This window comes from Fusarium mangiferae (assembly GCF_900044065.1).
Source record: "Fusarium mangiferae strain MRC7560 genome assembly, contig: FMAN_scaffold001, whole genome shotgun sequence".
NCBI classification, from domain to species: Eukaryota; Fungi; Ascomycota; class Sordariomycetes; order Hypocreales; family Nectriaceae; genus Fusarium; species Fusarium mangiferae.
In genome coordinates, this window is record NW_024573921.1 from 4,513,158 (window position 1) to 4,537,991 (window position 24,834).

At 46.7% G+C, this 24,834-nt stretch overlaps 5 protein-coding genes across 5 annotated transcripts; 2 read left to right on the forward strand and 3 right to left on the reverse strand.

Moving 5' to 3' along the window:
• Positions 1–264: 264 nt before the first annotated feature.
• On the reverse strand, positions 265–3,477 carry FMAN_16033 (uncharacterized protein; the record flags this gene model as incomplete). Its single annotated transcript, XM_041825189.1, has 5 exons — positions 265–967; positions 1,020–1,286; positions 1,336–1,564; positions 1,645–2,897; positions 2,954–3,477. The coding sequence occupies 5 exons, from the start codon at positions 3,475–3,477 to the stop codon at positions 265–267; spliced, it is 2,976 nt and encodes a 991-aa protein (XP_041677338.1).
• Positions 3,478–3,904: 427 nt separating this feature from the next.
• FMAN_01986 (uncharacterized protein) lies at positions 3,905–7,233 on the reverse strand (the record flags this gene model as incomplete). The annotated part of the gene is made up of 7 exons (XM_041825200.1): positions 3,905–5,414; positions 5,469–5,680; positions 5,734–5,925; positions 5,979–6,272; positions 6,332–6,391; positions 6,442–6,670; positions 6,722–7,233. The coding sequence occupies 7 exons, from the start codon at positions 7,231–7,233 to the stop codon at positions 3,905–3,907; spliced, it is 3,009 nt and encodes a 1,002-aa protein (XP_041677339.1).
• A 706-nt stretch (positions 7,234–7,939) lies between these two features.
• FMAN_01987 (uncharacterized protein) lies at positions 7,940–11,627 on the forward strand (the record flags this gene model as incomplete). The annotated part of the gene is made up of 6 exons (XM_041825211.1): positions 7,940–8,382; positions 8,440–8,665; positions 8,722–9,390; positions 9,445–9,578; positions 9,639–9,874; positions 9,928–11,627. 6 exons carry the CDS (start codon positions 7,940–7,942, stop codon positions 11,625–11,627), a joined length of 3,408 nt encoding a protein of 1,135 aa, XP_041677340.1.
• Positions 11,628–14,981: 3,354 nt separating this feature from the next.
• Positions 14,982–19,812, forward strand: FMAN_01988 (uncharacterized protein; the record flags this gene model as incomplete). Its single annotated transcript, XM_041825222.1, has 5 exons — positions 14,982–15,728; positions 15,793–15,858; positions 15,913–16,051; positions 16,100–18,650; positions 18,741–19,812. 5 exons carry the CDS (start codon positions 14,982–14,984, stop codon positions 19,810–19,812), a joined length of 4,575 nt encoding a protein of 1,524 aa, XP_041677341.1.
• Positions 19,813–22,365: 2,553 nt separating this feature from the next.
• Positions 22,366–23,919, reverse strand: FMAN_01989 (related to SET domain-containing protein SNOG_11806; the record flags this gene model as incomplete). The annotated part of the gene is made up of 1 exon (XM_041825233.1): positions 22,366–23,919. The coding sequence occupies one exon, from the start codon at positions 23,917–23,919 to the stop codon at positions 22,366–22,368; it is 1,554 nt and encodes a 517-aa protein (XP_041677342.1).
• Positions 23,920–24,834: the final 915 nt, after the last annotated feature.

A 24,834-nucleotide genomic window follows, 5' to 3' on the forward strand; every position in this document is an offset into this window, starting at 1 on the left:
TGTAATCACATCAGACAATATCTAAAAGATGCAATAGGACTTATTCCAAATCTGACAATAAATCTGGCATAGAAGCCCGTAGGCCTTTGCACTCTTGCAGTAGTCATAAATTCTTCCCGTCTATATCCAGCGTTGTCATTTATGAAGAGCCTCCACAGCATCCAACCCAGACATGCCACTCTTCGCATGATGCTAACTTGGGCAAGTCCGTGACTCTAAGTACAGCCGATATGTCTAGAGAAAACCAAAGGGTCCAAATATAGTTTACTTGACAAAGTTCTCCCATTGTTCTTCATTTGCATGTGCTCTTGCGCGTCGAATTCGGACTGCCTCTCCTGCAATGCGGTTGATGACATCTCTTATCTCATCCTTGCGTAGATAGTTTTCAGTGATGAATTTGATCTGTTGTAGAGATTCTTTCACCTCACTAGCTGGTCTCAAGCTAGTTGGATAGGGTTTGGGCAAAACTTCTTCAGTGCTTAGTGTGTAAGCCTTTTCAAGCCCCATACTCTCAGCAAGCTCTCGGAATTGGTTGGGCTCGCTCTCAGGGGAAGACTCTGTTCTAGAATATTGCAGAAACTTGCCAATATCCGAGACTCTCTGCTTCAGGGGCGTCGGAGGGAAATGAGTCCAAGTTAAGGTTTTGGCTAGGATCTCCAGCTTTCGCCTGGCCTCGGGTTTCATAGCTGGTCCCGACGAAAGATCGACAGAAACAGCTGGATACTTTCTGTGAACCCTGGCTATCTCTACAAGGGCCAGGTATGAAGTATGATTCTTCGCCAATCTTCCGTCCCAGTGCGTGTTAACGTCAATCTTGATTGGCCTGAAATAAAGAGGAGTGGCAGAGGTGGCCAACGCAACTTCCCGAATTGTAGCTGAGTAGCCTCCAGATATCTTTCTATGGGGGGCATCGTAACTTGTCCAGATGTGCTCCCTTCCGGTCGACATATTATAAGAAACGGTCATACTTTGAAATGTTATTTGTTGATGCGGTAGCAGAAATTCAATCTTCAACTCACGTTCGAGTGCGGCGTCCTCCGTTCTCTCTGAATGTCTCATTTTTGGCAGCGTGTCTGAGCTCTGAAACGTCCTCATTTGCAAATAAATTGCTTTTCATGAGGATCTTCTGGAAAGCCTCGAGGGCCTTGGTCGATGAAAATTGTCTTACGGGTAATATTGTATTGAACGATAGGGGTTGCCCAAGAACATCATTACTGAAATCGATAAAATTATCAATAGCTTGATCTACCGACATGCGCAGTCTTCCTAACATGATGCTGTTGAGACTGTGGCTGTTTTCAGTGTGTATCATAACTTGGGTGGCATTTTACGTACCTAGCAGTCGATGTCCCAGCCATGTAGTCGAAGTAGTGACAAGGGAGAAATTTATCAACCCGGGCTGAATCTTCTAGTATCCTCGGCATACCATATTCATGTCTGGTGTATGAACTTGAGCTACTTGAGTAAGCTATACCATCCTCGTGACAGAACTCAAGCTCCCTGATTTTGTGCATAATGTGCTTCAAAATGAAAAGACCAGAGATAGCACGAGAACCTGTACCAACTGAAAAGGACGATTAGCACAGTACGAAGCTTGGTAGAATGGCGAGGATTATACCAAATGACAAGACTAATCTCTCTGACCAAGGCCCCTCGTCATTGGACGTTTCGTCATCTGGCGAAGGAGGAAGGTTGGGAAAGGTCTGGGAAGAGGAGTCCTCAATTCATTCTCATATTCGCTCTGCAGACCCTCGTCCTTTCCTTTACCTTTCGTGACCTTTGTGTCCTGTTCAACCTGTGCTAAATACTCTTTTTGGACATTCCTGTACCATTTCCAGCATGGGCTTTCCGTAAGAGAACTCAGTCGATACAGTGCGGAGTTAACAGCTTCCATGAGCCTTTTTGCATTTTTTGAGGGTCCCAGCTGTCGTCTAGGTAACTCTGAAATGCTGCATCCCAGTTCTTCGACATATTCCATCACAAGAATTTCTGAGACGTTGCTAAGTAGTGCGAAGCCTGTCCACAAGGGACTGTTTTGTTCAAAAGCCTTCTGTGCATCGTCATGCATCCTACGTCGTGACTTTGTTAGACGAAGTACGCTCATCATTCGAAAGGTTGCTGAAATATTGGGGTTACCCATGACGCTCTCGAGTACTGGCACGGCCTCGTGGTATTTAGCCTGGCCTATAAGAGAATCAGCCAGCGCCAGCCGGATATATATCCCATCGCATCGATTGGAGAGATCTGCATCCAGTCGTAGTTCGAGGCATCTGCTCAAAGCCAACTCTGCCAGTTCCTCTCGACGGAGGATATTATAGCAATTAGCGAGCTCAGCCGTGACTATTCCGACCTGCATGGAACATAGTCCATACTGGGAGACGACTTCGACCCTAGTCACCTCCAAAGCCTTCGCTGCTTGGTCATGTTGCTTTCGTCGTGAACGCAAGAGGCCTTCCAGAACCCTGGTATCCAATGTAAGAAACGCTGGCCTCTCAGCAGACAAAGCTAGGCGCGACTGGTCGCAGAAGCTGATCGCTGCCAAGTACTCCATCTGAGATGGACTTTTGGAGAGTAGAGGTTGCCAAGTCTTTAGGGCTTCAGCGAAATAAATATTTTGCAGTGATAAAAAATATCCAAGTGTGGCGTGACTTCTTTGGTCAGTTTTCGTTCCAGGGGACAATGGTTTGTAGTCCAGTAAAACTGGGCCATTATCTTTGAAATGCTTCACCATATCTGCAACCTTGCAAAGGTTGACGATCCTGTCATTTTCCGGGTCGTGAGGGACGGTATTCAATATTCGCTCTGGTAATGATAACGGGAGGAGAGGGTGCTCAACTCCCAAGATACCAATAACCTGATACAGGAACTCAAAGAAGGAGAAAGTGTACGATTCCAAACTGAGATATTATGATTAGTTCATGAAATTTATCAACTAAAAGCAGGGTCGACATACTCGCAGTGGTTCTTCGTAAACAGCCAGTCTTTTATATCTGCGTCGGTGACGCATGAGAGCAAGGGCAGGATAGATCCCTTGGCGACATCCATCAACCTCTCAACAATTTCTTCTCCAATGATCTCAATGTTAATGGAAGGGAAGGCTTGTAGGAAAACATCGATGCGCGCTTGGGCCATGGAGCGTTCATCTGCGATTGATGAAAGCTGACAGAACTCAGTTTCGGGCTCGCTTGCTGTCGCCACCTCGAAGTATGGAACACCGTTCTCAATCATGATCTCCAGGCCTTCGATATGTGCCCCATGGTCGGCATCATGGAAAAGATGTTTGTTGGTGTTGTAGAAATCGATAAGCCATTCTGGAACCCCGGCCTCTGATGGTAGCCTCTGAACTACCTCTCCACTTGATGACCAAGTCGACTTGGGTCCGCATGCGCGAACAAAAAGGTCGCAAGGAACAGTTTCGCATTGGAAAGATCGAATAAAACGACAGAATCGGAGACGACTGACTTCGGTGGGGTCCATGTCGTGTGAGCCTGTGAGTCACGATGTTGTGGAATAATGGTAAGAAGCCAACTACGGCGAACGTAAGGTCAGATATATGAGCAAAAGGTCGTAAAGAGTAGAGGAAAGCTCAGTTATAATTCTTTCAGCATAACATCCGCAATCACCCTGAGAAATGATTTCAAGTCGAGAGAAATAAGCTTACGTGGCAGAAGCTGAAGGCTGCATTCAGCTTCAGCGCCTCCTGCATTTAGGTCACATGCTCGTTCATATCGTCCCTGCCAATCACATCCCCTTGTCTTGCAGATTCAAATGTCAGCTCGGACATATTCGTATACCCGATACGTCGCGAAGTTCGATCAGAGGTTACAACCAACGCGTCAGAATTGGGAGACAAATCTAGTCAATAATGAGACAATTTCCATATACTCCTTCACTATGAGTCTTCTCAACCTTCAGCCAGATTAGCTCGAAACGTCCTGAGTTCTGAAATGATATCCGGATACATGTTGCGCAGTCTAACCATCTCTTGAAGTACGTCCATCGCCTCCAAAAGTGTAGGCTTGAGATAGTCAGCTACTTCTCCCTGCTCTTCCATTGAGCATTTCAGCGCCCTCCAAGATCTGACACAATTCATCAGCATCTGTGTCATCGTACTTTCCTCAATCAAGCAGGTTCCGTCTTGCCGAAGGCTCTCCTTCATCTCCATACAGATTTTGACGAACTTATCTACTGCTGCGGACGACAAGTCCATCGGGTCACTGAATGGATCCTCTACCTCCTCAACTTGTATCTCGTGTAAACCTTCCACCCACCTTATTGTGTTTTCAGGCAGCCCTACACTATTTAGCAAAGTTCCCAGTCCTCGACAGACTTGAACGCAACGGAGAACATGCGGCTTGATCTGTGCCTCTCGCTCATTCTGTATGTCCACTAAAGCGTGGCACAGTTGCAAGACCTGTCTGATGAGATCCACTCTTTTGCGCTCATCTAAACGTAGCAACATGTACTGCAGCATGAGAGGGTGTATGTCCAGGATTTTGGTGTGATTAGGCGAGCCACTCTGGAGATAGAACGAGACACCGCGCAATTTGGATAGCCAGTTCGACATGACAGTGTAACCAGACTTGAGCACCGCCATATCTGGTAGTTCTTTCTCAGTTTCAGCTGGCAGACTCTTCTTCATCTTTAAAAACTCATCTACACGATCATTGTGACAGGACAAGAATGGGAGTATCTGAAGAAGGCCGGTCGCGTTTTGGGGGTTCTGCTGTAGCTCCAAACGCTCCAGAGAGGTATGAAAGACTTCCCACAATGATCTGCCTTCAAAGTTGAACTCGAAAAATACTCTGCGCTCTTCAGGATCCTGACTCTCAAATAGCTGCAAGAATGCGGCACCGGGATTTTCGTAGGTCGCCAGATAGTCCATTGCAAATGGGATAGCATTTCGAGCTGCAAGTGGATGACCTTGAACTACACGAGCGATAGAACCAAGACCATCCCAAAATACCGGGTCCGCAGAGAGACTTCGGAGTGTGTTCTGTAAGATTCTTACTGTATCATCGTGACCCAGTGGAGACAGTCGGAGCTCTTGAAAGACTCGATCCGCTCGTTTCAAGTTGGAGTCTCGAGTGGAAATCAAGGCGTGTTGTGCCGGGTACTTCAAGATGACTGGGATTTTGGAGTATCCAAAGGATTCAATATCATCGATGATGAAAAGTGAATCTTTGTTGCACGTATCTCCCAGCCACGTCAGGAAGATCTGAACTCGCTCGACGACGGGGGTGTTCCTCCACCGGTCTTGATTCTCACCAGGGTCCTCGATCATTTCGAAGCCAATCCTTGTTGACAGGCTAGAGAGAACATCATCAATTGTCTCTCCATTTTGGGACCCTATGAAAAAGACATTCCTGCGGCCTCTTTGCGTAGCTGCGAATTTGAGTAGAAGCTCAGTTTTACTACACAGACGTCAGCCCTTTGTATAACAGAATCCAGAATGGAAGGATTTGTACCCTATTCCTCCAATTCCCTTTATTATGGTGAGACTCGGGCGCGTTTCATCTCCAGCTAATGACGATTCAAGAGTACTCAACTCCGTGGATCGCCCGAAGAAAGGCTTAGTCGATGTGACCTGATGCTGAACCCCATTCAGTTCGGTGCCCTCCCACCAGAAGCCTCGATCGGGAGGATATCTATGGGCAAGAAAGCGCGGCTGGCCAAACACCTACCGATTATATTAGGACTTATCTACTGATCTAAATTATCGTGGGCCGGTACACGGCGCTGTGGTCGAGCATTCGGCTGCTGGACGCCAACAGTGGTCACCTCATTGAGCAATTCCCACATTGCCATGCTGATCGTCGTGAAAGTTCCCAGTCTTGACTCAAACTTGCAGATTGAGCTATGGTCAACATCCATGATCATATGTGCCTGGTGGCTACCAAGAGTGGCTGATGATTGTGTCACAATCTTCTCAGAATGTCAGAGCAAGGAATCGCACCGCAGAGTTTATCCAGACATACATGTTGGTTTGTTCCTTTGACTCGCATCTTGAGACCCTCTGCAAAGCATCGGAAGGGGGGACATGGGTCCAGATTCAGAAATTCTGCAGTGTCCCAAACAGAGGCCGTGTTGAACGACTCTAGCGTCTTGACGGTCTCTGGTCTAACGCCTCCGAGTGTGTGGGTGACTGCTACGATAAAGTTGCTCCAATCGGCCTTGGTAGATCCGCTGTGTGGAGTTGCCAGAAACAAAATACCACATTGGGAGAGTTTGATGTTCTGACAGCTGGGGTTAAGATGCAACCGTGCCATAGCCTAGAAGATACATATGGTAAGTAGCTGAACACTTGCTCCGTTATCCAGAGGGAGGATACCTTTCTCACGACCAGTCCTCCTAATGAGTGAGATACAAATAGTAACGGTCGTTCTTTCTCCTAATTTCTAATGATCAGAGACGAGCTTAGCAAAATCGTATTAGATTTACCTTTTCGCCAGTTCGCACCTCGTTCAGTGACTGTAGAAGAGTCTCCGCCCAACTCTCCAGTGTCATAACTGTGCGTCTATCAGTGAGGTCCGAATCATAACCGAAGGTCATAACGCGGCTGTTCTTGAAGTTTTGGTGTTGTGGGAGAAAGTCTCTGAGCCACATTTTATCACTTTTAGTGGTCCAAGTGTCGATAGCATTCCCACCAAGGCCATGGACTGCGCAGATACTCGAGAAATTATTAGTATGTCAACAGCCCTGTTTTCAGGGGAATACTTACTCGATTTTCGCATCAGCCGCTTCATATAATGTTGTGATACTTTTGAAGTTATCCTCAACGGTCCAGCCTCTCCAAGAGCACTTTTTATCTTTTCCATGTCGTACCAGGGCTTCTTTTTTCAGTATCTCATTCTGAAAAGAGACCGTGCCGACTAAGTGGCCATTCTGGCAGCAGTACGTGGTCCCCATCCATCCCTCTGCAGTCGGCTGAGCATCGTCAAGAAGTGGTGCAGCTTGCTCCCCTTCGCCTTTGGCGGTCGAAGGTGGCGGAGCCAACTCAGCTTCGTCCTTCGACTTTGCGTCTTCGTCTACCTCTTCTGTTGATGCCGAGGTTGATGCATCTACTGGTAACTTGGACTTTCCCTTAAGGTACTTAGCAACCCGACCGAAGTGAAACTTAGAGGTCTTCTTTGGCTTGTTGCAAAGATGCTCAACGAAGTCAAGATATTGTTGCTTCGTAGTGCCGGCGGGGATCTCATGGACCTTGACTGTTCTCTTGCTTTGCAACGGCATTTCAGCGATGCAACAAATTAAACTAAAGGATTTAAGGTAGGATCTAGTAAGCTGAATAGTGGATTCGGTCGATTAGGTTGGGGGAGATCGTGTATCCGGAGTTTTTTGCCGTAGGAAATGGAACTGGAACCTTGCAAATGAGGGATTTAATTTTCGGTCAGTAAAATAAGCGCTTGGGCATCTTACTAAGCGTTGTTTATTATTGGGTGACCTGCAAGAATGCGCAGCCTGATCGCCCGGTCTGTATGGAGGTGCATTTCAGCTTGCAGGGATATTGATTCGGTTGAGGCTGATGCACCAGCCACGCCTAATGTGGCTGTTTACCCTATGGCGGTTTGACTGCCTACATTCAATGTTAACTAAAGTCGGGGAGACCACCAGGTTTTATACATTTGTTATACGCCTCTGGAATGATTGATAGGGACTTAAAGAATTGAGTTCAATTTGGGCGTACTTATACTTTCTATTTTTATGACCCGGTTGGGTACCCTGTCGTACAGATTCACGTATTTGTGTAAACTGCTTATTAACATGCAATAAAAGGTACGTAGCCTGCTGCACGTTACGAGAGCCTGATCAGGCAGCAATATGCAGTCAGCAAAGTCCTAGAACAGTCCTTGACATTGGCTCATCATCATCAATCTCAATCCATTATCGTCACTGTCTGGTAGGTACCCTTTGTGAAATACAATCACCTTATTTCGCCATGGCCGACCCTCTCTCCGTCGCAGGGTTAGCCTTGGCCGTGGTATCACTAGGCCTCCAAGTCACTGGGGGTATCACTGATTACTTCGATTCATTGAAATCCCGCGACCAGGATATCGCCTCCATAATACAGCAGAACGAGACGCTGAAGAAAACACTTCAAGTCATCGAATCATCAATCTCCCGGTTTCAGAATGACCACAGATCAGCAACCGAGGCATTGCGACAATTTTTAGACTCATCTAACGATGAACTAAACGTCTTGGAGGGCATGGTAGCCACGCTCATTACGGACGATCAAGGCACAACCGGTCGAAGAATCAAAGCTCGGAACAAGGGCAAGAAGCTGTTCTATCCATTCCATCGCCCAAAGCTCGAGCAAATGGCGACGAAATTGCATCACATCAATGCGACTCTTCAGTTAGGATTGCAAAGCCTAGGACTGTAAGTAAAATTAATAATCAAATCCCTACGAGCCTACCTTTTCTGAGCCGTTGCCAGTTCTGTATCACACTTAGGGTCCGAGAAGTTAGCTACACTCCAAGTGACGTCGCAGACTATTTCTAGTGATCTTCTAGTGGTTCAGTCCGAGGTCTCATCTATCAGCTCTCCAATTCGAGGCATGCAAAGCACTCTGTCACAATTTGAGACACGTTTTGATGGTCTTCAGCATCTACTCGAACAGCTGCTAGTCCAAGGGTCGAACACCAATGAAAGGCTGCAAGACGTAAGCATCAAAGTTCACTGAGGCTATCATGTAGCGAATCCTGACATAAGTTACAGATCACCCCTGCACTGGTCACTGGACGGCTTCTCGGAAAGCCAGCAGTATTACGAGAGATGTGTGATGCTGTTGTGACTCAAGAGCAGCACAGGCCAAAGAGGAAACCCCCAGTACCACATGAAACGGCGGCAAGAGTCAGCACAGGCATGTCCAGTTATTCTGGAGGTCGCTTCTCATGCTTATGTCGTCACCGCAGACATGTCAAACGTTGGAATGCTGCCTTGGGCTCTTTTGCCCTTTCTCACGAGACAACCACCGAACTGCATTTACCTGGGTGTCCAGTCACTCGAGACATATTAGACCCTGACCAAACTCAGAAGCTTGCCTTCACCTACACTGGACTCCGACGTTTGCTCAACTCGGCTGTCCAGTTCTCGCTCACGATTCGGTCAGGGGCAGGAGGGTCAAGCCTCGGCCCCAATTTCACCTACTATCCTATCGTTGACTCAAACCACGCACCTGCCTTTAAAATGCTCAATCTACTTGTGAAATCTTTTCAACACAATAAATACTTAACAGTCAATGGCTTCTCCGAAATCCCAGCGTTGTGGGAAAAGCTTGTCCCTTCCGTGGTATCCGCAGTGCTCAGTCTTTTGCAAGCTAAAAAGGCATCCCCTCGAGCAGTCAACGGCGGCAACGAGTCTTTAGTCTACAGCGTGGCCCTATGTGTATGCCCCTATTTACTCCACAGCCAGCGCAGTAGAACCTAACCACACCGTTAGATACGAAATTATTACAGTAGCACGAGTTACCTACCAAGCCTGGTTGACACTTGCCAGGCCAGTCCGTTGCTTGACTTACTCGAATACTTGGTCAATAACAAGGCCCCGGCAAATGACTACAACAAAGACGGCTAGTAGGTTCATCATCGGAATTTCAGATCGGAAGGTTGTAAGTCGACTAAATTGTCCTTTAGTACGCCGGTCAGCGCCATGTTTGAGTTTGGGTCATATGGTAGTGCGACCTATCCTGTGCCCGCCGCCGCCGTAGATCTCATACTGCGATCAAACACCGATAGCGCTGCATTAAATCGAAGAGATCCACCTTTTCCCTTTAGTACGAAAACTGTTACAGCATCAAGGAAGGTGATTTGGCAATCTAGTGGCGAGGTTCTACTCCACTTTTTATCTTCTTCAACTAGGATAGCCGATGGTTTGTATATCTTTCCTCTAAAGTCGGTTAAATCATGTTGTGCTAACCAAGAGTTTCCGTGGAGATAGCTTATGGCTGTGGTATCCTAAGCCTGGCAATTTTATCTAATAATCTGGAAGAAGTCAAACTCTTAATAGCAAATCATCCCAGCACCCTTTCCGAAAGAAACCTGTTTGGGCATTCTCCACTCCACCTCGCCGTAGGCAAGTCATCAATTCTTCGGGTTCTAGTAGATGCCGCAGACATAGCGCTACTCAACTGGACCGATATTCAAGGATACTCCGCATTGGAACTCGCAGTTTCTATCAGTGGTACGAACTGCAGAGAAGATAGTACGCGCATGTGCAAAAGATGCAAGTGCGCCGAATGCACTGTTATTCTGATGAAAGCTGACCGCATGATCCCAACCTCAACCTTGGAACGTGCACTGGAATATGCTTCCAAACGGTGCAAGCTGAGATATCTGCGCTACATGAAAGACCGTAGGGATAGATTGAAACGGCTTGCTCTAGAAAATCTACCCAAGACAGATATAGAGCAACTGTGTCTTGAATCGAAACATGTTCTCGATTCTGATGCATTCGAAGTTACGCAGCGCTTACAGCAGACGGGTATCTGTGTCCCTGAAGCCCTTGCTGTCGGGCATAATGAATCGTTTCGGCCAATCTACCAGCTAGTCGATTCATACGACGATGCCGATCTTCTTTTCCGTGCTGGATTCCGAGACACCGCGTCGTGGTGTGACGCTGATGATGTGGAATGGTGGGATATTTCGCCGCAACCTCTGCCATATCTGCGCTGGTTAGCCAACCATGATGGAGTCTACTGTCGACTCCCCTTTCCAACAGTTAATGATATCTTTGGAAGTGCTTGCATATTTTCGGCAATTGGCTATGAAATTACAAATTCTTGGACAAGGAGCCGCTCCAGATATGGCCAGTATGACCAATCAAATAGTGATAAGTCACTACTGGCACCACCTACAATGGATCCGGAGGAGGATTGGTACCACGAAGTCCACTCTGCGGTATTTGAGGCTAGAGCTGTGGATTCATGTAGTTGCCAATGTTCTCCGGGCGGCTGCAATATGCTGACGTTCATTCTACGTCAGCTGGTCAATGAACGAGACTATAAATACAAACCACAAAGCTATTCACAAGACGACGCTACGACAAGTACAGAGGACCCAGAACTCCGGGAATTGACTTATACTGTACCCTTATTGAAGCTGATTGACGGATTTATCATGTATCTCAGTCACTTTTCCTGCCATTTTCGGGGGTGGCATCACTACGCCGCCATTCGGTTCCTCACTTTCGCCGCCTTGGAAATCAGTCATTGTTGTTGTCGAACCAGATATTGGGATTGTGTGTCTGAGGATGATGTTGATAGTAATGAGAACGGGCTTGGAGATGATCAAGGATACCAGCTGGCACTACTTGAAGATCTGATCATTGAGTTCGAAGAAACCATGACTTCTCTTCTTGAAAATCCAGATACCGGAACTGATGAACTTATTGAATTTTGGGAACGGGCATGGGTTGGTCGCATGAGCGAGGTTCTAGATCGCCTCGAAAGTAGCGATTTACCAGAGGATGAGAAACTTGCAGCTGAGGAGATTGGGGTAGTATGGGATAAGGTAGGACCTGAACCACCTGAGCCACGTCCTGAAGAAATAGGGAACCCATATGGAAGGTACATGACAGAATATTGGTTGTATGAGCTGAGAAAGATTGAAGAAGAATGTCAATGATGGATAAGGTCAACTTGGAGGGAACGGGTACTATGGAAGATATAAACTGTCGATCTGAGGTGATTGTTATTGTTGTTTGCTTTGTTTAACGAAGATATGTACTCTACATTGCCATTATGTCTTGGTATTTGCAGACCAAACTCAAGCGACCCGTGACCTGACACAGGTTGCCGCTTTCATGGCTCTTCAGAAGCCTTCTCCCAGCCCCCTGTTATACACATAGCATAGTGTCTCCACTACTGCAGAGTAGGACTTATAGGATCATAAGACTGTGATTAACATACCCCTTCTCCCGTTAATACGCCAGCTCGCATTTTCATGCCCTCTGTCAGCCCCAGGGAGCAGGGACTGAACACCAGCTCGCAGCCCAACTTGGATTAAGCTAGATGGAACGACGAAACTAGTAGTTGCAAAATGGAAAATTGAGTTTTGTATCTCAATTGGGAGACATTGAATTGCTGCTTTCTTTTTCTAAGGACTTTGTCTTAAGAATTTAGCCGCCCATATAAGCATGTTGAGAGTGGCGCCGCACGCAGACGTGCCATGGAACAGCTTTTCGGGCTTCGTCAATTACAAAGGACTGCTTTCCGAAGCGTCAAGATTGTATTTATTATCTCCTTTTAATTATATTGACTCAATGAAGCTTTACAGCCTGTGAGGTAATGAATATTTAAAGTATAGTAGACTTTGGAAATGCCTGGATACCTTTCGAGGCTGATATGTAAACTTTGAAACAAAAAAGGTTATCTCCTTTAATCTTAACTGGCCGTTCGCATGTTCTCATACTAAATTCCATCTGCTAATTTAAGCTCTCAGCCATAAGTCTGAAATGCAAATAACACCAAGGTCTCTCGGCTGGGCATAAATAGCACATCTGGCTAATACCTTATATGTTCGCTTACAATCCCAAGACCCTCTGAAAGGTCCTGTGATAGAACAAACCAAGATGATCGCGATGCAGTCGTAAAAAGTTTTCTCCGGGTATTTTATCATGGTAGATCCGGCCCGCCAGGGAAAATATGTTCAAAACCTGTACGTTTGTATAGCATGAATTCCATGTCAGAGATCCACGTAATGGCATCTACCATTTCCGTGAACATATTAGGGTCCATCTGATGTTTAATAATGTGAAATCATGTGTAAGTAACGCCGCAGAGTATTTATCCAAGAAATTTACTTTGTCTCAGAAAAAGATCAAGTTTATGTTCCCAATATGGCCACGGCAAGTATTAATTATGTGGTGCCTCGGGTGCACTCACAGACTCAAAATCATCGAGTATTAGCTGTCATTCGCGAACAAGCTCAAGATGTATTGAGAAAGTTTTATCGTTCTAGTTCAGGAGCAAGTCATCTTTATCGAGGTTGAATATCTAAACACTTTCGAATGCAGTGCCGCGACGGTTGCCATAAGGATTCCCATAAACATATACGTTCCCCCATAGTGATTCTATGCCCTCTTCTAGGGACATCAGAAGGGTCTCTATGTTGAATTACCAGTCCTAAGTGAGTATGAATCCAGTGGTTCTTCGCATTCGTAAGGATGAGGATAAATATGTCGAGGTAAGCTGCATCTCCGAGTGACTTCAATGAACAGGCGCGACGAACGAAGATTCCTGTGATACAGTGTTGGTGATCTAAATTGACATTAAAGTCGCAAACTAACATAGCACGATAAAAAGCGAGACAGATGGAGGCGCCATCGTCTTATGTTGGTTGGCGCTAGGATCCTGATTAAGAAAGAGATGTTGTGGAATAAACACCTGCCTCGGAGATTCAATTGTAGTTCCCTGGCTGATAGAGTATAGACAACACAGCGATCGTTGATCAATTAAGGGTGATTTATTTCAGTTTGGGCGGTCGAGATATATCTTGGTACACGAACGGTTGACGGCAATTAACCCAATAAATAGTATAGGGCCGACACTCATATAAGCTCTTCCGCTCCTTGGAACACAAGTACACTATTAGTCTTGCCCTATTTAATTATGAGACCTTGTTGTTTCAGGCTTGATTTGACATATTCATGATTATAAAAGCTGCCTCAGTAGGCGGAAAAGGGTTTATTTAATATGCTTATTTTGCGCCCCAGGTACAGGTTCTAAGAAGGACATAGGATTCGACTTTTTGTTCCATAAGCGTTTCCCTGCACGTGGATTAATGAAAGAGAAGATCAGAATGGTACAAATTCTTGAAGTATAGCTGCAATAGTTCGTTGTGTAGGGATAGTGGCATCTCATGATGGAAGTTTGATTTGATGTATTTAAGGTGGACGGTGGAGGAGCCAGCGGGACTAATGACCCTAAGTGAGATGAAGCCGAAGACTCAGTTGTAGTTCAAGACTTTGCTATTCACTGCGATGCTTGAATTTATGATCGACTGCTATCATAAGTGACATGTATCTTGCCCGCTCGCCCGCGCAACGGATCTCCAAGTCTAGAATCGGCCAAAGACACTTGCGTCTTTTGAGGAACGTACTGCAACCTAGTTTTTGCCCTGAAAATATATCGTAAGCCCAGCTGGGCTGGTACGGTTAACGCCGTACTGCGTTCTAAAGTAAGTAGAGGTGACCATCCAAAAGGCCAAGTGAGGCGGCATCATAGGAAGGATTCGCGAAGAAAAATTATCTTTCTCGAACCTCATTTCAGTGATAGCAGTGTCGGTAAGCTACGCGAAGTTCAAGAGGCAATCCAATTCTCCGGACACAGGTCCTGATTACACCGCCAATTCCACGTCATTTAGCGTGGCTGGCGCACTGGAAGAAAAGCCAATATCAAAAACGCAATGATGCGAGTATTATCATTGCTATTGTGACGCGTTGCGTCTGCTCATTCCTGCCTTGTCATTGGTTACACAGATAAGAAGCCTGCGATAGTGGATATAGAGACAGACATCCAACCAATTGCTGCAACGAGACAACGACGCTAACCGGCTTCCCCTGTAATTCTCTTCCACGAAGTGAAACACATATGCAGCCACATAGCATTGACTGGGATCACTCAGCGTTTTGAGTGGCTGAAACCGCACTGAGTGCGAAATTCATGGTTGCGATTTCGAAGAATGGAAAAACTTTTCCATTACCATGGCATGCATCGCTCAGAATTTGAGAAATGCAATTGGCAAAGTGAAAAATGTGGTGCTTCAGAAAAATCAGACAATGCGCTGTGAGCGGGTCGGAAACGCACACAAGGCGATTATCATGTCGCGCAGCTGGTATGGTGGCCTAAAAGCTCTATAATTCCCCGAAGGCGGCAACGCCCGGTTCATTAGGGAGGAAATGTTTATCTCCATCGTTTTTGCTGTTTTACTCGGTTCTGTATGTCTACATTTTTCAGCTTTCTCATGCAACTACTCAAAATGGACGACCTCACCGGGTTGCAACTTATAGCCCAAGGAACCTCGTGGACTGACCGAGCGCTAGACATCATAACTATACACGGATTCCAGGGCTACGATACCTGGGAATATCAGACACACGGAGTCACTGACAACAGTAAAACTGTTTTCTGGGCACGGGACTTCTTACCCAAGGATCTCCCTTCAGCGAGGATCTTCACCTACCGATATCTCTCTACTGCCTTTCGCGACGGTCAGGGCATCACTAAAGCTGCGAATAAACTTCTCAACAAGCTAAAGAATCTACAGGCTGATAATACCGAGGTGCGTCTCACATCGCATTATATAGCAGATCTATTCCCTTCTCTTCCAGTTCCACAGTATCCCAAATCGAAAAGGTTTGTCAATGGACTAACTTTCTGCTGTCAGATATCTCGGCCATTAGTCTTTATTTGCCATAGTGTTGGTGGTCTAATTCTTCAATGCGCCCTTAGTGAAGCCTTTGAGAGCAAAGGCGATACAGCACTCAACGAGATCGTCACGGCAACACAAGGAATAATCTTCTTGGGGACGCCGCATTCGACTTCAGATCTCGATATAAGCGTCTCAAGAATCGCTGCAGCTAGTGAGATAAATAGGTCCATTATGGTTGACACTCAATTCATGGCACAGGTACTTGTTAGGTTCGCGAGCTTATCTCAGTATAGTCCGCCGTGGAAAGTCGTTCATTGCTACGAAGAGTTGCCGCTACCAGGCACTGCTTTCAGGGTGAGTTAGTACTTGGTATTGACTGTTGGAAACAAACACAATCGGCTAAATCTTTGGCGATTAGGCGGTCAACCCAAGCCAGGAAGAATCGTGGGCTTGGCCCCAATTATCGCTGTATAGTGATCATCTTGTATGCAGTGTGAATCTGTTTGTCTTTGTTTACCTCTATCTGATGAATTGACAGGACCTGTGTCGTTTTAGGAGCCAGGACGATGTCTCCTACATTAAAGTCTTGCAATCATTGAGAAACATAACTTCTGAGCTCAGCAGCCCTGTCGCGGATGGAATTGAAGTACAGACAACGTTGTCATCCGTTGAGCATGGTAAAACCCCTCTCCTTGCTGTTGCATAGCTCCGTTGACAGTATCTAGAAGTTCTTGAAAGCCTGGAAACTGAAGATACATCCGCCAATATCCGAGACGCCTCTCCAGGAACGTACGAATGGATACTGAACGACAACACTTTTAAGTCTTGGTTTGCCAACCCTTCTCGGCCACTATGGATCATTGGCAAACCGGGATCTGGTAAAAGCACCCTGATGAAACATATCAAGCAAGCCTATCTCCCGGAGCGCAGATCAAGCCAAGCTGTGGTATCCTATTTCTTTTCCGGTGGCAGCGCAAGCCACTCTGTGGCGAGCCTTTTAAGTTCACTCTTATATCAACTTCTAAAGACAACTCCGAGTACGCGATCCTTCGAAATATTCTCCAAAGTCCATCACAAAAGGGAGGATGAGATCTCCGACAGCGTAATGGACATCGATGTTCTGATGGAAAGCTTGCTTTTGTTGGCCGACAAATCGACGGCACAAGGTGATTCCATTTTCTTCATTATAGACGCCTTGGACGAGTGTGACGATCCCGCTAAGCTTCTTACTTTCCTTTGTCGTCTTAATGATTCAAGTCCCAGTCGGCAACTACGAATATGTATTTCCTCTCGACCGAGCAACCTTTCCGTGCCAGGCGCGAAAATCCGCTTAGAGGACAATAACTCCCTCGACATAGAACGATATTTTAGCGAAAGCCTTCTAGCCATGGAAGACCATCTGCTCCCAGCCTCTAATATCCAACACAAAGCTCAAGTTTTGGCAGAGAAGGCCGAAGGGGTGTTTCTTTGGGCTTCGTTGACAATATCACAGCTGCGCTGTGATGGTCACCTCAAGATACCCAAATCCGAACAGCACTCTACACCCTGGCTACCAACAACCCTCGATGCGGCATACGAGGCGATCTTACAGCAGCTATGGAGCCGGCATGATGTAAGCCGTCGAATGATGGCCCAGGATGCTTTCGCCCTCGTATTATGCGCTCAGCGGCCACTTTCAATACTCGAGCTCCGCAGTGCCCTGGCTGCGATGCATTATGACCCTGATCTTCTATCTCCACGAAGTAATACCGAAGTAAATGATTGGGGTAGGAGGAACAAAATGAGCACGATACAGGGCGAAGCGTCACTAGACATGAGTATGCAGTTGATGCTTCTGTGTGGCGGCCTTCTTGAGGTAGCACCACGGAAGGCCAATTCCGCAAACGATAAGACGGACACGGAACCTATGGTGCAATTCGTGCACTACAGCGTGAGAAAATACTTCCAGGAAAGGGGGTCCTGCGTCCTTGAGGGTGACAGTCTCACTTCGAAATTGTCTTTTCCAGAACTCAAATCCACTGACTTGCAAGCCTACAATGCTCAGTACCACTACCGAGTTGCTTGGATATGCCTCCTGTATGTTGACCACATATACATGCGCTCTAACCTCCTGAGTAGCGAGAGTGCAATCAATTCAGCCGCTTTTCTGGAGTACTCCTTACGGTTTGGCATGGCACATCTTGGCCTCGCCGATAGAGCCGGGGTAAGCCCCATGAAGAAGGAGATGTACCAATTTTCCCAGTTTCAAAAGGGTTTTGTCGACCAGTGGTCTTTGCTGCACAGCCGAGTATTCAAGGATCAGAAACTCTTTGAGCCGCACAAGACTAAGGCAGTACATGTCATGTCATACTATGGCTTACCTTGGTTTGACACAGGCCTCTGGGGAGCGAAGCTTGCAGAGATAGATGAGGGGGATCGTTATGGGCGTACTCCTCTCTCGTTGGCTGCAGCGATGGGTCATCATCATATTTGTGAGATCTTGCTTGATAATGGCGCTGACATGAGTCATCGAGATTATATCTACGGTCAAACTCCACTGAGTTATGCCGCAGCCTATGGCCATAGGGAAGTCGTCGAGCTTTTACTCAGCAAAGGGTCTGACTACGAAGACAGTAGCAGTGGAGTTACTCCACTTTGGCTAGCAAGTCGCAGTGGTCATCTGGACATCGCGGAGCTTCTCTTGCAGGCTGGTGCGAATCCTAACGCCTCTAGCATCCATACTGGTGAAGCATGCCTGTCCCATGCTGCTTCTCTTGGAAACATCAGAGGGGCCAATCAACTTCTTGCCCGAGGCGCCAAAGTCGATACTCGAGACAAGAATGGATGGACTCCACTTCATCATGCCGTTAGCCGAGGCCGAAAGAAGATAATTGAGTTGCTGCTGGGAGTTCTCAAGTCACAGGAACTATTGAAACTCAAGGAAGATATATCTGAAGTCAAAAGCAAGGGCTCCTGGATCCATACCGTTTTGTCAGCTATCGTTATCCTGGCATGTTATCAACGCGGTAGTGAGTGGCAGACATCTCCAATCGGCAACCAGGACAGTCAGGCGCTGAACCAATGTTCTGACGGTCTAATACTTACAAACCGAGGCGTTAATAAGCACAAGTTGGAGGATAGCGACGAAGAAAACATCAAAGGTAATTCGGGGAAGAGACATCGTCGATCAGAACCAAATGGGGACCGTTTCGCTTGTCCGTATCATAAGAAGAACAGGGCAAGGTTTGCAAGCGGACCCTGCAATGGAAAGGGATTTGAGAATATTGACCGCCTAAAGTAAGTCCATCTCCGCATTCTCAGCTGCAAGCCCCGAGAAACATTGGCTTGAAATCTCCTCAATCCTTAGTATGACTAATTGGTATATAGATCACATCTAAAGAACACCCATGATCGTTCTGTCGGTCGGCGGCGATGTCATATCTGTAAAAGGCGCTTCCTCCGCGAAGACCTGGATGGTCATAGCCCATGTGAAAGAAAAGCCTTTGGAGATGATTACGAGGATGGGTATGATTTGGAACAGGCTCAAGATCTGAAATCAGATCCAACTCGGCCTAGCAAGAACCCTCCTGAAAGTTGCTGGAAAGCAATATTTAGAGTGCTGTTTCCAGACTGGCCCGTGGACATGGATACCCCAAACCCATGTGAGTTTACAGCTTGTCGCCTAGGTTTCAAATGTTTGGTAGCTATTACTAACCGACAGGGCACCCTAGATCAAGCGAATGCTGTCTCAGATGCCATCCAACAACACCGCAGCAAAGTGATGAACCAAAACACAATCTCTCAGCTCTATGCCTGCCAAAGCGAAGATGAGATCCGTCAAGTTCTAGGACAACTCATAGAGGACCTTGAAAACAATTTTGGGCGTACCCCGATAACTACTGACAATTTGCCTGGGAGACCCCTGTCCGCTATGTCACCACAGCCATCGTCAAGCACTCAGTATCTGCAATATCAGCTTTTACCAGTTTCCCAGCCAGATCCCTTCTATAGTCGTGGGCGCCGTTCGCAATTCCATACCCCAGCTGTTTCAAGCCTCGATTCAAATTCAAGTCGTTTCTTCCGGAGTCATGATCAGTTCGACACGTTCACAGAGAGCACAGCTTTCTCGGATCAAATACCAACAGGGTTTAACACCTTTGAGTCTCTCCAGGGTATAGATAGAAACAGCGATTTGCCACTGTTCCAATCACAAATGACTGTATCAGTGGTTCAACAACCAATGAGCAACATAACCCACCACCCCGGACCGAGCTTTGCACCAGAAAACGGAGGAGTGACACGAGGTGATAGTTGGATCGACAACTCGCACGATTACCAGCGTCAGCTTCAGCCTGGGGGGGCAGATATGTTACAAGGCGATCTCCAGCCAGGGGATTATCATGAGAACGAAATCCTGAGCATGTCGCAATTTCAGGCCAGCGACTGTGATAACAGATAAGCATCACAACCTTGGATTGAACAACCAAAGCGGTGAAGAGTGGCAAAAGGTTGATAAGAGCTTGGCTGGAGGTTGTTGATGATGAGAAAGGCAACTGTTACCATTCGTTTAGCTGTATTCCTATGCCGTAAAAATTATATTCTCCCTTACTTGATAGTGAAAAATTCCTATAAATCAAATCAAATCATTGCACCAGAATGAGTTCCAATGCCCAAGCGAGCGCGCTTAACGATTTAACGACCATCTTTACACTATAATTAGCCTCTATGACAGAATAAAAATAGAGTTTTGTCCCCGAGTTAAATGGTATTGTTTCGCCGGGAGCCCAATGCTATCATACTATAACGATCTTGGTCAACTCCGACTTCAATAGGTCGACCTTTTTATCCGCCGTCACACCGTTGATAAATGTATCTCTCAGCAAAGGATATATTCTCACTCCACAATTAGAGCTTTCAGCTAACCTAAACATTTATGTAACCTTCCCTCAAGGTATAATCACAATTACACCTCCTTTCTTAGCTCCTTCCTGGCTAAAACCTATTTACCCGTCACCCCTCACGATAAACCTTTAGCGTTTACTTGTCTGCCGAATTAGCTTATTAAAATCTTGAATTATCTGTTTATATGACTTGCGTAAGGCTACTTCTGAGGGCATAAGCCAATTGAGCCAAGTATGGTATGTCTCTAAATACTCGAGACGGCCATGTCGCCACTGTATTGACATAAAACCTACACCGAGGGCGTTCTCAAACGCAAGTTCCCAGGAGCTAAGCTGCAAGATGTTTTATTAATGGGAGATCTAATGAAATAAATAGATAGATTAGCGAGTCGACGTCACTGGTTTATGACCGTTTTGCCTCAGAGTGTCGAACTAGGGATGATGGAAGAGTAGCCAGGTGCTATTGCTTCGATCGCCGCAATCTATAAGCCACGAGTCATGACATGGTCTGAATCTATCACTGTCCATTCTGGCTTCATGTCGCCTGAGGTACGGCAATGTCGGACCACGCTGGTACGTTCGGTGTATGTCAAACTGTATCGATCATCTATGGCGGTATCTCAGTCCTGGAAGCAGCTTGGCAAGCCTTCAGTCTGCTTCTTAATGCCCGACTCCTGGAGTCCGTGACTGAGCCCGTCTAGTGTCTGAGACTTCCCAATCAATGCGAGGGCTAGGCCCTTTCAAAGATCCGAATTTAAAGATCCACCAAAGGGATCTTGTAATCGACCAATATTTCCCCCTTCATGTCTAGGCACGGCTAACGCAGTCCAAAGTACTCAAATGCTCTATCCCGTGGATCTGAGTAGGGACGAACCCGAAAAAGTGAAAATGCTGCAATAGAGTACTCAGTGTATAGTTTTCCACAAACAAGCATATCGATGAGGTGCTTCATTCGTAGAGTCTCAGTATAGATTGTCAGACTGCCGTTGATCTCACTGGGTATGTCGAGGAAATCATACGCACTACCATCTATCGGTCGGCAAGCACCCTAACAGCACGAGTTCTTGCAATCAGTCCAAGTCTTTCCTACAATTAACGAGTCACAAAGCCGATTGTGGCATCGAAATATGACCTATTGTGCTGATAAGAATTCCTGGATTGTCTATACTCTGGGCCACCAGGTAGTAGCGAAGAAGCCGATGTTGGAGTCTTGCAGAGGCCTATCGCTGGCATTAAGACCTTGGACTGTCAAATGCAGTGAGATGGATTGGTCAAAGTGTATCATCTTATCGCGCGCAGTCGCCTCTATATATTCCAGCCCCAAGTTGAAGGGATCTGACTGTAGCCATAGCAAATCAAGGACGGATTGTGCATGTGAGTAAATGTCCCCCATCATGGCCACTTGAGGTACAAGCTCCTCTCGATTTTTCTAGTCTGTACACAGAGCATAGGTCCAGAGAAGCTAATCGAAGCCAGATGCCAAAAGGCAGCCAAGAACATGATGGAGATTGCGAGTCGCGGCAATAGTCTGGCCTGATTCATCGAGCGGCAGTGTCACTAAAATCGCCGAGGCATATGATGACGCGACAAATGGTGGTCGGGCTGAGTCGCTAAATGAGACGCGCTTAGAACTTGAATCAACGCCTAGCCGAAGCAAGTGAATTTAATCATGCAGACTCGTGATTCTGTTGAGATTAGGTGGGTATCCAGTAATTAAGAATGCAGCACTCATTGACTGTATGTGTCTTAAAGCGCTAATCAAATATCATTTTCCTTTAAAAATAAGGTGGGGGGAGGATGACAGCATGGCAATAGAGCCTACCAGGATGCTAGTTTCTAGCGTGTATACTCCGTAATACACCTAGTAATATTATCTATGTTATAGTAATAATTGCCTGGAATCTCGAGAAAAATACTAATATGAGTTTCCCTTCCTTCTATCTGAAGTAAACTTGAGATTCATTAACATTTTACTTTTATTTATCTTATAAATGAAATAACATCCTTGGTTTTTTTGTATTTCTTATCTTTCATAAAAAATACTGTTTAAAGATTTAAACGCTTTTAGTTTTGAGTAAAAGTGAATATAACAAGTTATCGCCCCTATTCCTTCACGTTTCATCGCTTGCTTTATACCTGCAGCAAACTTCACCACAAAGACAATTCTTATCCAACCCTCGCCAGTAGCTTCCAGAGTAGTCAACCGTGATCTCCATACCAGCCTCAATTCCGTTGCTCACCAGCAGAATATGTTCTGTCCCCAGCCACGTAAACTTCTCAAATTGTGCATTCGGCTTGCAACTGTGATTAACAAACCTTGTAAAGTTGCCCTGTCTGCCCTGCCATATCTGGTACCGTGTGTCACCGACCTTGCTATCGAGCACGTCTTGGTCTTTGATGCCTTTTGTCACGAGCCCTGTGAATTCTCCAATGGCGACGCCTCTCTCGAAGGGAACGAGGGCTTGGAGGCCGTTGTTGCGACCGTCAGAAGTTCTAAAGATTTGCACAGCAGGTGGTAGCCTCGGTCCGCTGAATAAGCTGGAGAAACATTTACATGAGTTGTATACGGCATCGCCCGACTGGACTTGATCGCACAATACACAAGTGTTTTTGTTTGTAATGCTTCGAGAGCGAGAAGCCGGCGGCATCCAGCGAGGATCATCAGCTCCCCACCACGTGGTGTCGACGACACATTCGTCAACATGTTCAAAGCTAAAATTCGGGTCGTATTGTAGATACGTTGATCGAAGGGGAACCGGATCCGATCCATCTTGGTAGACAACCCAGTCGTGAGGATGCCCAGTGAAGCGTTGCTCGGTAGGTTCCCCAACAATCGCCAGGAGTTGACGCCAATTGCGGTGCAGAGTATCCGCAGCGACTTCCATCCGGCCTCTCAACGCTCGTGCTCGACCGAACTTGTCCTTATCGAAGTCGATGCGGTATTTGCAAAGGCGATACAGGCCCATTCCAGAGAATACCAGAGCTCCCCAGCCCAGCACATCTTTGATCTCCTTATAGCCTCGCCAAATCGCCATTTTGTTCCGTAGCTCTTTCTCACTCCAGCCAAAGTCGCTACAGGCTTCAGCTAACGCTTTCATGCGTGCTCTTGTGGGTGAGATTCCAGGGCTTCCAGTAGTCAGATGTTGGACGTAGGAATCGAAAAGTTCGATCCAGCGAGCTTGAACGATGACTTCAATGGATCGACAGGTCCGACTCGCCTGGGTGACTCTCTGGCAAAACACGTTTCCTCGCGTGAACATATCGAACGAGCCTTCCGAGAGACTCGCTGTAGAGAGACTCGCTGTAGAGAGATCTGTTGATATCCCAACTTCATTCGTGGAGTTTGTATGGGCCGATGCATCGGCAGTGAGTTGAAGCTGCTCAGTAAGAACATGCGGTTCCAGGATAAGGCCCGAATGTATTTGCTCCCATACGCCGATGATGAACTTACCCAGAGATGACTCGCGGGGAAGGAAAACACCGTCAGGTTTCAATTTTGCCCTTTTCGGGAAATTGCCGGCGCTGATCTGCATTTGACGCGGTACTTCCAAGCTTTCGTCCATTGCCGCAGTGGCAATGGCAGGGCGTAGACCGCCTTGCCGACGCTTGCGCGACGGTCTTGACGCCGATGAAGGGTGATGGCCTACAGTATTGTTCGAGGCCATTGTTGAACGAGGATGTTCCTCTGTTTGAGAGTATGACTCGCCATTCACATCGGGGTGAGAAGATGCATGTGATGACGTGGTTGGACGGACTGAAATTTGGTGCTTGGGGGTTTCAGTCTTGGAAATGGTCTGTTTGAGTACACGCAACATACCGAGAAAAGATGGTGAAGCCGTCCACTCGTCTCAAGAGTGCCACACTCGAATTTTCCATTATTCCCCTCTTGTACAAACGCCTCAAAGCGTAGCACCGGGTTATCGAACTTGGCCCATGCAATGTCTGAAAGTGATGTGTTCAGTTTCTCCAGAATATCTGTCCGGACAGCATCTGGAAGGTGATATGTCGCGTCATCCAACATTATGAGTATCGCGGCAGAGAAAATGGGATGTGAGTGGAAATGATGGAGGAGAATTCTGCCTGGGCAGAAAATCCATGGTGGCGCCGCCGGTGGTAGATGAAGGGTGGTCAATTCTCGATTGTGATTGGATAAGAAAGTGCCCGAGTCACGACGTCATCATCCAGCTCATGGACAAGACATGCAATGAGTATTGTCAAAAAAAAACCGACTGCAAAATCTGAATTTGTTGCCCTCATAGCAGTATGCCAGGTTTCAAGATGTTTATTTCAAGCTGCTTATCAGATTTCTATTGTGCCATTCGTTCTAGACATGGCTTTGCCCGCTGAAAGATCGCCTTCAACCATTGATGCCCCTGAGATTGTACGGAAATTCTGCCCGGGTCCGGCAAAGAGCGGCCCCGCTGGATGATGTCTTGGACCGACAGGGGCGCTGGCCCCGTCTTCTATATTGAGCCAGAACTAGAGGGAAATCCTGTACCCGGTCCCTGAGTCTTATAAAGAGACCAATCCTACCAGTCCCAAATGACCGTTCCATGCTTTTTGCCATCACCCTACGACTC